General features: G+C 31.3%; 1 protein-coding gene and 1 pseudogene across 1 annotated transcript; both read right to left on the bottom strand.

Annotated features, from left to right (window-relative positions):
- Nucleotides 1–319: 319 nt before the first annotated feature.
- Nucleotides 320–3,781, bottom strand: LOC143075297 (thyroxine 5-deiodinase-like). Its single transcript, XM_076250668.1, has 2 exons — nt 3,708–3,781; nt 320–1,726 (listed from the first exon to the last, which is right to left on the bottom strand). Exon 2 carries the CDS (start codon nt 1,724–1,726, stop codon nt 995–997), a length of 732 nt encoding a protein of 243 aa, XP_076106783.1. The 5' UTR covers nt 3,708–3,781; the 3' UTR covers nt 320–994.
- A 4,260-nt stretch (nt 3,782–8,041) lies between these two features.
- Nucleotides 8,042–9,920, bottom strand: LOC143075296 (thyroxine 5-deiodinase-like; annotated as a pseudogene).
- Nucleotides 9,921–14,395: the final 4,475 nt, after the last annotated feature.

Here is a 14,395-nt window from a genome sequence, read left to right as displayed (position 1 = left end):
AATTTTTATTAAAAAAATCTAAAATAATATATACATTTTCAAAAAAACTACGATTTTTTTAAGGAATAACACACTGGACTATCTGACAAACTAAAGATAAAGTTTCAAATACTTACTTACATTCAAGATCCGACATACGTTATGCAAAAAAATCATGCAATAATTGAAGAAGAAAGACGATTTCATCATATTTCTAACAATGCAGTTAGACACTATCAAATTATTTGTAAAAGTAGAAAAATAGAAGTTAACTCGATCATGTCTTTACATTCAAATTAATAAAACCAACGATGTATTTCATAACTAGTTTATTATTTGACAACTATTTACAAATTTATCTTCATACGTTAGACTGGAAATGATCACTAAAATGATTTTGTATGTATTTTATATTTTACAGACTATAACGTTGCCAATTCTAATTCATAAGAGACAACTAAAATTAAGAAGGAAATATTTGCGCGCAACTTTAATTAAGTGCATTACATGCTTAATATATCATTTTTACTGCTTGAAAAAATCCCAGTGTGATATACATTTTATAAAGAGTTAATAGTTTCATAGTGTTTTTGGTCAACATGGTAAATATTCATAATGATATTAGAGTTTCTTAATGATTTCTTCTACCTAACAACACTTTCAAATAAAATTTAAAGCTTGAACAGTTCGCTGCCAATGCAACACACGTTCGTAATCATGATAAAATACAATCGTCTTACACAAATTTGTACATACATTAGGCAGTTGTTCTTCTCGTTTAAATCTGTCCTTTGCGGGCCTATCCCATACAGACTATGCAATATGGGATTTACTCATTGTTGAAGGTCGTACATTGGCCAAGATTGGTTAATTTCTGTGTCTTTTTTGTCTATTGTGGAGAATTGTCTTACTAGCATTCATACCACATCTTCTTTGTTATAGTTATTCTTTGCTTACTATCATAAGGAACTACTTCTATATTGTTTGACTGGTTATATCATACACAAATACTTGTCTAACTACAATAATGTTCTAACCATTGCTCTACTTCCTCAACACGATACCCTACTGGTCCTCGTTCACCTGCAAATGCAATGACGTCATTTAAAACAATGTATAAACGCTCATAAAGCCCTCCGTATTGCAAATTAGCCTCATCTCGCATGTTATCCACAACAATTGAACATTTCGGTCCGAAGGATTGTAACCGTTTAGCTGCTGTAATGCGTTCTTGTAAGTTTCTATGATAATTTATTTCTGTATTATTTCCAAATTTCCAACCATCAGAAGGATGTGCCTCTTCAATGTAAATGATTAGAAAATCAGCGATATCAGAAAAGCGAGCTATTACTTCATTGAAGTGCTCAAGCTTCACCATAAACGGTGGTCACGTACAACTGCCGAAATTTAGTATCAGTGGTCTTCCCTTTCGTTGAAAGTCTGAAAGCCTCGTTTTGACCAAATCGTCTATCCTAATCACTTCGACGTTTGGAGTCTTGCCATGTAACTTTGCAGTTTTGAAAACGTCTAAATACATCGCCTTCCATTCTTGTTTGAAAAAGGCTAGTGTATAAATAGAGTTCATATAATCTTCGTCTGTTAGTATAGTTCCTTTGAGTGTTTTTCTAAATCTTGCTGCCTTTGATTCTTTGATAGAGGGAACAAAAATTGATAGCAGAACATTAATGGACAGAGCAACCATTTTTAGTATGCAACCAATTACCTTGAAGAAATGGAGGAGCATCATCTGTAATTCAAAAAATATAGTATGTGTATAAGATTAAAATGAAATGTAGGATTCACGTCATTCAGACTGCAACACAAGAACATAAATGACCAAAAGACAACTAGAATGCAAACATACAGACTTCAGCAAAAATAGATGTCAATGAAAGCTATCATTAGACACATTTCAAGTAGAATCATTCTAAATTTAAGTGAAGGGTTCATATTTCTAGAAAAAATGTTTTAAACATATAAATATTACCTTAAGATACCAGGTTGACGTTTTTGTTTTAAGCGTTTCATCAACAAAAGATTCATCAGCGAAGATCGAGTCAAATGATAAATGCCAAATACAGTATAGAATTAAAGATTTCCAGTGGCAAGTATAACATGCAAATTTAAAATTGTACAAGGTTAAGGAAAACGAATTCGTACTGAATAATTGCTACGCTTTTCTTTTTTTTTTATAGTTTTTTTTTTTGTTTTTTTTTTTTATACATGTAGCTTAAGTTAACTATAAAATGACTTCATTATTATTCTTCAAAATATTCAACACCTTTGTTAATAAACTGCTTTTCTTGTCTCTCTATTGTAATGAATATGCTAATCCCTACATTGAAGTATGGAGATTTAGAAGGATAATAATATTATTTACACCTCACCACAAATTTTATTGCTTTGTATTTACATTGTGTCATAGATTAAATGTATGCGTTCAGTTTATGTTCACTTGCTTTAATATTTATTTTGACTGTGTTAAGCCATTTCAATTGCTATTTTACAGAGTGTCCTTCTATGTTGTGATGTTAAACTATTGTTTTAGGTAAGGTTAAATGTTGGTACCTATTCAAACATGAAACGTGCTGCATTTGTTTGCAACTGTCTTAAGTCAGGAACCTGATGTTCATAAGTTGTCGTTTGTTAATGTGGTTCATAAGTGTACTTTCTAGTTTTGTATATAGATTAAACTGTTGGTTTTCCAGTTTGAATGGTTTTACACAAGTCAATTTTGGTCCCTTTATAGCTTGCTGTTGAGTATGAGCCAAGGCTCCGTGTTGAAGACCATTCTGGGATCTATAATGGTTTACTTCTACAAATCGTGACTCGGATGGAGAGTTGTCTTATTGGCACTCATACGACATATCCTTATATCCATTTAATAAACCTATTAACATGAAATTTGGGCTAAATGTATTAAAAAAAGACTTCTTCTTTCGTTTCATATACTCATAACAAAGAACTCTTAGGTTAAATGAATTAATCAGAAAGTCCATTTGTTTTTAAATTATCATTTTATTAGAAAACATATATTGGAAAATAAATACATTTAACCAGTCGATGATAAGAACTGGTCAAATTTCATGACTATTTTTTAGGTAAAATTGCGAAACATTCAAGATGACGTGCTTTTGTATGTGTTTGGATATAAGGTGTTTTGTTATTTCGATGTAACTTTGAATTCCTTCCTAGATCAGATTTATCTTCTCCAGGATATATGTTCTCACAACATGAAATCTACTGTCCAATTATTTTTATTATGCATACCCTTTTTTAATTAATAAAAGTAACAAAACAATCCTTCCTTTGCCTCATGTCTGATGCTCGTGCGTTACTTTCTAAAGATTTTTATTCAACCTTTAATACATTTTCTACTTCATTTCAGTCATTCAAAACTAACCACCCTCTGTCTTGGTCGAAACGTTTTCTGACCATATGTGTTTGAATACCTAGCCTTCAATGTTCGCGTAATGCATATGCATGAAATATTTGTCACACTTTGTCTTGCTTTTAACACAACATTTGTCAAACAATGATTCCAGCGTTACATTCACACCTTCACCGTAGTACGATTACCTTTGGGTTAGAAATAAGTCCTTTTTCTATGTTATTTACTTTCTTTTATCAAATAAATATTCTTTTATTTTAACCAGATGGACCTTAGTCTGCCAAAAACGTGTGAATTTAAAGTAGCTTTTATCAATATAATTTGTTTAAAAACTTACCGTGTCTGAATGTCCTACTAGTACTTACTATTTTGGCTACTTTAAGTCAATATGAACATCTTGCTCGGTCGTAAAAGTTAGATAACATGACATGAATATCTATTTAAAGTTTTAATCTCATTTGACCTCAGTTAATTCAATTTGGCATAAGTAATGTATATGTGTGTTAGTTATAACCCATTCATTCATGATTATGTATTTAATATTTTAAACGTAAATTCCTCAAGTCTAAAAGGTTCTCTGGATTGACTGTTATCAGATATTAATTTTGACTAATGACGTTTGGTCTTCGACAAAACTTTAACAAAAACACCGAGCTTTACAGATTGAAATAAACAATTAATTTCCCCATAGGCGACAATGGTAGCCTTTTTCGAGATACAGACTTTAGAAAGTTGATTTTTTTAACGAAACCTTGCTAGAATCAAAGAAAAGTTATTAGGACAGTATTTTTTTGTCCCAAAAATATAGGTTCGCGTTGCTTTTCTTAGCGTATTTTGTACTTATCTCCCATGCCTATCAATTTTGCCCTTAGAAAAACGTGTCTTGTCCTAGCGTTAAAAGGTCATCTCAGTGCCTTTAGGGCTACGGAATAATTTTTATTTTGCATTTTGTATAAAGCAGAATGCACGAATTCTCTAAAAATTAAAAATAACGGGCGCATATATCGACCAATCAGGATTAGCCATACTCTTAATTCTGAATACCATGTTAAGCTCATAAAATGGCTGCGCCCATAAAATCTAATGGTGTATTGTAACCTATACGGTATTTAATACTTTCTTGTATCGTGCAATTCATATTGCGTTAGATGCACAAATATATATGCCACAAATAAATCATCTTCGAAACGTTCTGGCATAACTCTCTGAATTTTCACAATTTTTTATCGGAGGTGAGCCCAGTCGAAAAATGTGAAGAAAAAAAATCTTTTTTTTTTAGTAAATGCGGTACTGCTAAAAAGGGCCTTGAGATAATGACCACTTTCTCCAATGATTCTTAATATATCATCAAGTACTGATTATATTGATACCAAAACCAATCCAATATGCAACTACTACGGTGAATTTTTAACAACAGTTTTAAATGAAACCATTTTCGTCTAAAAGTACATTTTTGAAACAGACTATAGCATTTCAAAATATGGAATATGTGTAAATATTTGTGTTTTTACATCGATTACTGTTTGTTAACTACAAAATGGTATGCTTATTCTTATTCTTTTAGTTTGTTATTCGTGTGAACACTTCAATGTTCGAAGGGGATCATTTCCGTACATTTTCGCTGAATTTGGTAATTTCGATAACAGCACTTGGGTCGAGATTGTTATGTTTAAAAATCGATTTATATTCACAAACTCTAGACGTGTAATTGCTCTTTTCGAACAAATCAGCAGAACTTCAGAAAATGACATATTCGTTCCTCAGTAAGTCAAAAGTCGAGCCCACCCTTGTTTCTAAGGTAAAACACAATACAAATACGAAACAGACTATAGCCTAAAAACTAGACAATCAATATTTCATTTGTCACAAAAAAAATACGGTTTCACATCAAATGTCAAGTAAAATGACTGTTTTTGACACTTTTTAAGCACTATGATAAAGAAATCGGCGTTTTGCATTTGCGCCGATCTGCATTTCATTTGCGCCGATTTTTTCTTTCATTTGCGCCGATTTTTTTTTTGCATTTACGCCGATTTTTTTTACAGGTAAATTACAGGTGAATAGATATAAGAAGATGTGGTATGAGTGCAAAAGAGAGAACTCTCCATCAAAGTCATGTTATTTTTCATTTATCATTTAAGACCTCTTCCATTAGCCATTTGTACAAATGTAATGAATTGTCAATCATAACATGTATATAACTGTTGTCCCCTGCTCACTACTGGGAGATGGAAGAAGGCCCACAAGATACACCTCCAGACTTTTTCTTGACAGTACCCGTAGTTCTTTAACCTCTGTCTTTCGGACATCTGCCACATGTTTATGCTCGATCAGTGTTTTGACAATATAATCCGTGGTGACTCTGGGTTAACACGATTTGTGGTACATTCGTAAGATATGTTCTTATGTTTCAGGACACTAACCTTCCGATATGTATGGCCCTCGATGATTAAAGAATTGACTCTTCCGCTCGTTTCAGTGTGTAATATGTCCATCATGTTACAACGAAGTTCCAGAACAATATGAATCAAAATAAACTTAAACATAAATGAACAACAATTATAACCAGATTTTATCAATGGTATAGTACAGTACATGTACAAGTATTAACTAACATGTAAATCTAATTAGGAGCAAATATAAAATCGGCGCAAATGAAAAAATGAAATCGGCGCAAATGAAAGAATGAAAATTTTCAAAATCGGCGCAAATGTCATACGCCCAAAGAAATGTCGATGCTGTATAGATTGTAAGAAAATGATTTGAAATTTTACAACTTTAAATGGAAATAAGTTAACAGTTTACAGCATAAAAAAATCCAGTTTTTTAAGGTAACATATTCAGCGCCACAAAACATATTTTTATGTTGTATCAATTGTTTGTTTTGTCGCAAATCGTTGTCGGTGTGGTGGAATTTGTGCGACTGTTAATACACAATGAACGAATAAATTTAATTTGTGATACCTGAATGCAAATACGTAGTTGATAAAAATTATAAGGGATAAATAATTAAGGTCAAAAGTAAATAAAAAGGTTTAAACATAGAACGATTTAGGTTTCACACTTTCTATTTGCATTTTCAAGTTCATGGATGAACTGATATCATAGATATTAAAACACTGTAAAGACTGAAGACTGAAGGGTGTTCACGGCCATGTGTCTATGTGTCTATTAAAAGAATAAATCGTGATCCATTGGAAGCCATTTTTTTATAACTTTTGCTTGTTTTACGTATTATTTTTCAGTTTATTCATATTCGCTCGTAGAGGATCAGCGTTTAGTTTGGTGTTTTATTCTGGTAAACTATTGTATTGTAAGCAATATTCAACACATGTTCAATTGAGATTAATAAACATAAGAAGATGTGGCATCATTGTCAAGAGTAACCCAAAATGTCATACAATTAAGCAATTATAGGTCACCGGACGACCTTCAACAATGAACCAAATAAAAGTGAAAGGTACGACGGCCTGATTTTAGTACAACATGATAAACGATATACCAATATATATATAACCAACAAATGATAACCACTGAATTGAAACAGAGGGACGAAAGATACCAAAAGGGACAGTCAAACTCATAGATCGAAATTAATCTGAAAACGCCAAGGCTTAAAAAAAGAGTAAGACACAAATAATAGTACACAGGACACAATATAGAAAACTAAAGACTAAGTAACACGAACCCCACCCAAAGGTGGGGATGATCTAATGTACCCCGGATGACTCCTGTCATGGCACATACATAAGATAGCGATGTTGAATATGTTTAATGGCGCAAACCCCTCTCCCTAGCTTGGGACAGTGATGTTATAGTACACAGTAAAAACTGATTTTGTAATACAATGTAATCTCTAAGCTACATTCAAGATCAGATATACAGTCTTTCGTGATCCTATTGCAATGATTGGCCAACGTTAGCTATTCTTTTACTATTAATTGTTTCTCGATATACAGAATGACACTCGTGTATTTAAGCAATAATTCGTACAATAATTGAAGAAGAAATTCAATTTTATTACATTTCTACCAATTATGTTATGCACACTAAAAACCTTCAAAAGTATTAAAATTATTAGTAAATTCAGTATGTTCTTAACATTAGAATACATAAAACGAAGAATATATTGCATATCAATTTTATTATACCATATCCAGTAGAATGGCATCTAACAAATCTGAAAACTCTTTACAAATTTGATTTCATACGTTCGACTAGAAATGGTCACTAAAATGTGTTTTTTTTTATACATATTTTATACTTTACAGACTATTGCATTGCTACATTTTATATTATTCATGGGAGTAAACTTCAATTACATAGAAGATAGGTGTACGCTACTGCCACCAATGGCATTAAAAACGCTCATTTCACCTTTTGTCCAGCTAGAATAAACACTAGCTTCTTAAACTTTTTATAAGGATTTTTTATAGTATTTTTTGGTCTACATGGTATAACCCCATAATGATACTAGAATATTTTAATTTTAACCTCACAATTACAAATACAAGGTAAAACACAATAGTCTTACATAATTTTTTACATGAATTAGACCGTTGGTTTTCTAGTTGTTTTAAAGTTAGTCATCTCTGAGCCTTTTATAGCTGACTATGTGGTATTGGTTTTGATTATTTTTGAACGCCGTACGGTGACCCATAGTTTCTGTGTCATTTTGGTCTCCTGAAGAGAGTTGTCTTATTAGAAATCATACTACATCTTCATTTTTTATATTTCCTCTCTTCCTACAATCATAAGGAACTCCTTTAATATTGTTTGACTACTTATTTCATACACAAATACATGTCTAACTACGATAATTTTTTAACCACTGCTCTACTTCCTCAACACGATACCCTACTGGTCCTCTTTCACCTGCAAATGCAATGACGTCATTTAAAACAATATATAACCGCTCATACAGTCCTCCGTACTGCAAATTAGCTTCGTCGTGCATGTTATCCACAACAATTGAACAGTTTGCTCCTAGAGATTGTAGTCGTTTGGCTGCTGTAATGCGTTCTTGTAAGTTTCTATGATAATTTATTTCTATGTTATTTCCAAATTTCCAACCATCAGAAGGATGTGCCTCTTCGATGTAAATGATTAGAAAATCAGCGATATCAGAAAAGCGAGCTATTACTTCATTGAAGTGCTCAAGCTTCACCATAAACGGTGGTCACGTACAACTGCCGAAATTTAGTATCAGTGGTCTTCCTTTCCGTTGAAAGTCTGACAGCCTCGTTTTGACCAAATCGTCTATCCTAATTACTTCGACGTTTGGTGGTTTACTATGCAATTTAGCAGTTTTGAAAACATCTAAATACATCGCCTTCCATACTTGTTTGAAAAAGGCTAGTGTATAAATAGAGTTCATACAATCTTCGTCAGTCAGTGTAGTTCCCTCGTGTATTTTTCTAAATCTTGCTGCAATTGATTCTTTGATAGAAGGAACAAACATTGATAGCAGAACATTAATCGACAGTGCAACCATTTGTAGGATGCAACCAATTACCTTGAAGATATGAAGAAGCACCATCTGTAATTAAAATAGAAAATGGTATGTGAATAAACATAAACGGAAATGTATGGTTCACGATATGTCGACTACGACACAGCGACATAAATTACCACAAAGACATCTAGAATGCTACATACAGACTTGAAGGCCGTACGGTCACCTATAGATGTTAAATTTTGTGTAATTTTGGTCTCTAATGGAGAGTTGTTTTATTGGCAATCATACCACACCTTCTTTTTTTTATATTCAGAAATAGATAGATGTCAATGAAAGATATCAATTGACACAATTAGAGTAGTATCATTCTAAAGCAAGTGATGAGTTATTTTTCTAAAGAAATTTGTTTCGAAAAGGTAAATATAACCTTTAATATAACAGATTTACAGTTGTTTAGCATCAAACGTGTAATTCGTGTTCAAAAGACTCATCAATGACGATCGAGTTCAAAAAGTAAAGCCCAAAATAGTACGGAATTAAAGAGCATTGAGAACCCAAATTCAATAATTGAGAAATGAAACCACCTGTACACTGATATACAAACTCGATAAGAGGTATCAAAATGAATAAAACGTGTGATTGGAATTGTTTAGTGTATAATAGTCAATGACAAGTATAAAATGCAAATTTTTAATTGTACAAGGTTAACGAACAGCGAATTTTCACTGAGTTCTTGTCTGTTTAATGTAACAGTTTTAAATATATTACACAACATTTTTCAAGCAATTATGCCAGTGATATATGAAAACTTGTCCGTTCAAGGATTTCCAATTGGTTTAGGAACAGGTGGTCAATTTTAAATGTTGTTTCCGATCCTTTATAACAAAAACCTTTTTTTCTATTGTAACCAGATGGAGTAAAGTCTGCCAAAAACGTGTCAATTTAAAGTAGCTATGGTCAATATAATTTTATTTAAAAACTTACCGTGCCTGGATTTCCTGTGTATTAATTTGGCTATGTTAAGTCATGCACATCTTGTTAGATCGTAAATACTGGATGACATACATGAATATCTATTTAAAGTTTTAATCTTATTTGACCTCAGTTAAATTCAACTTTGCATAGGTAAAGTATATATGTTACTGATAATCCCGTTATTCATGATTATATAAATAGAGTAGTGTATACGTAACTTGCTCAAGTCTAAATGGTATCTAAATTGACTGTATTAAGATATTAATTTCGGCGCAAGACATTTGGTATTTGAAAAACTATAACAAAAGCTATTACAAAAACTATTACAAAAACTATAACAAAAACTATTACAAAAACTATTACAAAAACTATAACAAAAACTATTACAAAAACTATAACAAAAACTATAACAAAAACTATTACAAAAACTATTACAAAAACTTTAACAAAAACTATAACAAAAACTATTACAAAAACTATTACAAAAACTATTACAAAAACTATAACAAAAACTATTACAAAAACTATTACATAAAGGTCTAATGCAGAAGTACAAAAAAGCTGAAAAAATATTTTAAACCAATTGAATGATTCAAAGACAAATGTATTAATTCTATTTTTGAACAGGCATTTCTGAAGAAAAGGGTGGACAAAGCATGGTTATAAAGCAAGCTAAACACTTCACTTGTATAAAAGTCTTTTGATTAAAGTCAACATAAGTAGATTAGGAGCAATAAACCTATCATAGATACCAGGCTTGAAATTCTATATTTACGCCAGACGCGCGTTTCGTCTACAAAAGACTCATTGCGATAAGACGTGTCACGGTACTTGTCTATCCCAAATTCATGTATTTGGTTTTGATGTTATATATATATGTTATATTTGTTATTCTCGTGGGATTTTGTCTATATGTGTTACATTTTAGTGTTATGTCGTTGTTCTCCTCTTATATTTAATGCGTTTCCCTCGGTTTTAGTTTGTTATCCCGATTTTGTTTTTTGTCCATGGATTTATGAGTTTTGAACAGCGGTATACTACTGTTGCCTTTATTCATCAGTGACGCTCGAATCAAATCATGTTAAAAAGGCCAAATAAAGTACAAAGTTTAAGAGCAGTAAGGACCAAAAATTCCTAAAAGTTTGATTCTAATAAATATTGTCGTTGCTGTATGAACACTTGTCTAGTAAGATAGACTGTATGTTAATCACTAAATGTCTTTTAAGGTATTGTTTTTAGGTTACTCTCCCATTGAGGTACTCTCAGTATGATTTATGAATGACAAATAAGTACTCAATCACGTAAATGACTATTATGAAAATATCAATTTTTAGTTTTTTCTTGTATATTATGTTTAAACAAATGTTACATTTTTGTCTTGTTATAAATGACAAAAATACATTACATACAATAATAAAACCGATATAATCTAGGAGTGCAAAATTCGGTTAACAAAGATATATAACCGACCTCTATAAAATACAAGTTCCAAGTATAAGTTTAACTTTGAAGCAGGAAATATTCTAAATCTGCAGTGCGACGGTTTAAATTTTAAAACTTGTAAATGTACACTAGTACATATAATGCATGATATACAATTCGTTTAAAATATGTTATGTCCTTGTTTTTGCAAACCTATAAATACCTATAATTGAACTTTATATCAAGGTTATATATTTATTGTTTTATTTACATCTATGTTAGCAAATGTGCCAAAGATAACTCGTCGGTGGATTTAAAGATTGTATCAAGAAGGCAAATGTGATACATTAAAAGGAATGCATAATACTAAATCTTTTTTATAACAGCGTCTTTATATTAGCTCGAATCTAAAGTTTAGAAGGTCATTAAGATGAAATGTCTGAGAGCAATTGATAAAGGATCGAAGATACCTGGATACCGACAATTCTTTAGCAGTGATTAAAATAAAACTTTTGTTTCATATCTATAGAATTTATGAAACGTTTACAACATTAAACAATATATTCTTGTACTATACATCCTTGGCTTTCAAATATTCGCTTGAGCGTTTCTGGTGAAGTTTAATCTAGAAAAGCACTTCGGAGGCATCAAATATATAACGTGATGTTTTTATATTTTTCTTTTTAACTACATTTAGCACGTTAGACAAATATCATAAAGAGTTGTCAATTTATAGTTTTTTTTAAATTTTTTTCTTACGAACTTACCTTGAACAACTAAATATACTTTCAACATAAAAAGTGATGTAATATTTATAATTTAAACATGTAGATAAATTCTTTCCAAATTGTATAACATGTCATTTTTAAAAATAATATAACCCGAAGGAAAGTGACATTAAGGAATTTACTGTAATTCGTAGAGCAATTATCGCTACGAAAACATTATATTTAAGAATGAAGAAACATTTAAAATAAGAAATATTCAAATTAGAACTAAAACTAGAAATATTAATTTTAAACGCGAGTTTATATAAAGTACTTTTCGAATTATAGTAAAAGTTCCTAGCGTCAATGTTTTTCCGGTTATATAATAACACTATTTTATAATGAACAAAGTATTTTAACCTCAAATCTTTTTCTACCTTTTACAATAAAGGGGTGAAAATATGTTCTCTTAATTTTTGAATTATAATAAACCAAAACTCAGCTGGAACTTTGAGGATAACATCATGTATATTTGACTTTTTTTAAGCTTTCACAAAGATATCAGAAATATAAATATTTTCAACATCGGCCTGGTTATCATCCCTCGACCCACATCAGCACCTCGACTACGTCTCGGGCTGATATGGGGGGGGGGGGGTCTCGGGATGATACCCGGGCCGATATTAAAAAGGCCATTTATTAATCTCTATATATTGGACGATTACTTTAGAAATGAACGTGATCAAACTGTACGCATTGCGTATAAATGTCCAAGTGGCAACCAGTTTCAACAAGCAGACACATATTGTATATTAAAAGATCAAATTATTATACAGAATAATGTGTGTGTCTGATCACCTTTATTCTTACAAAACAATCTGGAATGTATATGTCTGCAATCGATTTTAATGACACGGATGTGACTTTTAAACGGTTTTCCACCTTTGGAAAAAACTTTGTGTTTGACACTAGTCGGACATTACACACCATTGTTGCAAAGAAAGACTTGCATGCCTTAACTTTTCATTCGAGTTTTATGTATTTTATTGTAGGAATAAGACCTTTGGTGAAATTGAATATGTACTCACTCATTGTTATATATTGGAAGATGTAAGTTAATATATATTGTGCGTTTGCTTGGTATTAATACATGCCCTTACATATATCAAATTGAAGTCTTTGTCTGAAAGATTGCTTACGTTTGGTTTGCTTCCGAGGTTGTTGACACTTTAAGTGATGGTTTGTGTGCTACTATTTTGAAAAAAATGTATTTTATTTAACTGTTAACATGTCAAAATTATCAAAGAAAGCTTCATATTACCAAAATACCTTCATAAAGTTGATATTGGAAAACCATCAATAAAAGTCACCTGTGTTATGTACAACATGCCTTTAACAGAACACTATGTAGTTATATCTATGTTTTTTAAACCTCAATTCCAAAGATACCTCTATTGCAAGTCTCTGTTCATTGCTCATGAAAGCGACGCTATCAATTTTGGTGTTTGCTTTTGTTCATTTTGTTGTAGTTCAGTGTTTCTGTTGTTCTGTTGTTTTCTTCTTGTATGTGATGTGAACAGTGGTATACTTCTGTTACATTTATTTATATACAAATTTGATGTGTAGATTTCTTAGCTAAATTGGATGTTTAAATCCGTAAAGTTGAAGTTTTTTACATAAATTGGTAATGATTTATCATTTTATGCCTCATCGTTCAATTTAAGAAGAACTATAAGATATCAAAATCAGTGGACAAAAAAGTTGAAAATCAATTTAGTTCCAAATAAACACTCATTAATATCGTGTATTTAAAATATTAGTACATTTCAAAAACGATAAATCGATTTCAAAATTAGAAAATAAACAATTGTTCCCTTACCGTACTATTTTGATTTTGATTTTATATTCAAAGATGATAGTTTAGAATTACCAAAGAGTTCTGATACTAGAAGATGACGCACAATTCGTTCCTATGTTTCGCAAACAATTGTCTATGTCGTTTGCCAATATACAAGAGTTTGTACCTGATTGGGATCTTTTGTGAGTATTATTGATTCTAGATAAACGAAAATAAATATAGTGTGGATTTTTCTTTTTTCGTGAGTACCAAGTTTTTGTGGATTGAGGAAAACTTGCATTTTCGTGGATATTTGTTTCGATGTTTGACCAAAGTCTGCCTATATTCCTGAGGAAAATGTGTACTTCGTTAGTTATCGAAATTTGTAATTCATGGGTAACCACGGAATCCACGAAAATGTGTTTCCAACAAATAATAATGAATCCACAGTATAAGAGTCTGGATGGTGGTCCATCATTTCTTTATTTGTTTTACGTTCAACAGATTTTGCACATAATTCTCTATTCTGTTAACCTCATCAACAACTTCATATCGGAGTTTATCCTTTAAATGTTGAAATATATGAAACATGCAGTAAGTATTTTCTCTACTCCCAGGCTAAGCGT

This window comes from Mytilus galloprovincialis, chromosome 5 (assembly GCF_965363235.1).
Source record: "Mytilus galloprovincialis chromosome 5, xbMytGall1.hap1.1, whole genome shotgun sequence".
Classification (NCBI taxonomy): domain Eukaryota; kingdom Metazoa; phylum Mollusca; class Bivalvia; order Mytilida; family Mytilidae; genus Mytilus; species Mytilus galloprovincialis.
The sequence above is the reverse complement of the archived record's forward strand: the minus strand, read 5'-3'. Positions and strand labels throughout refer to the sequence as shown.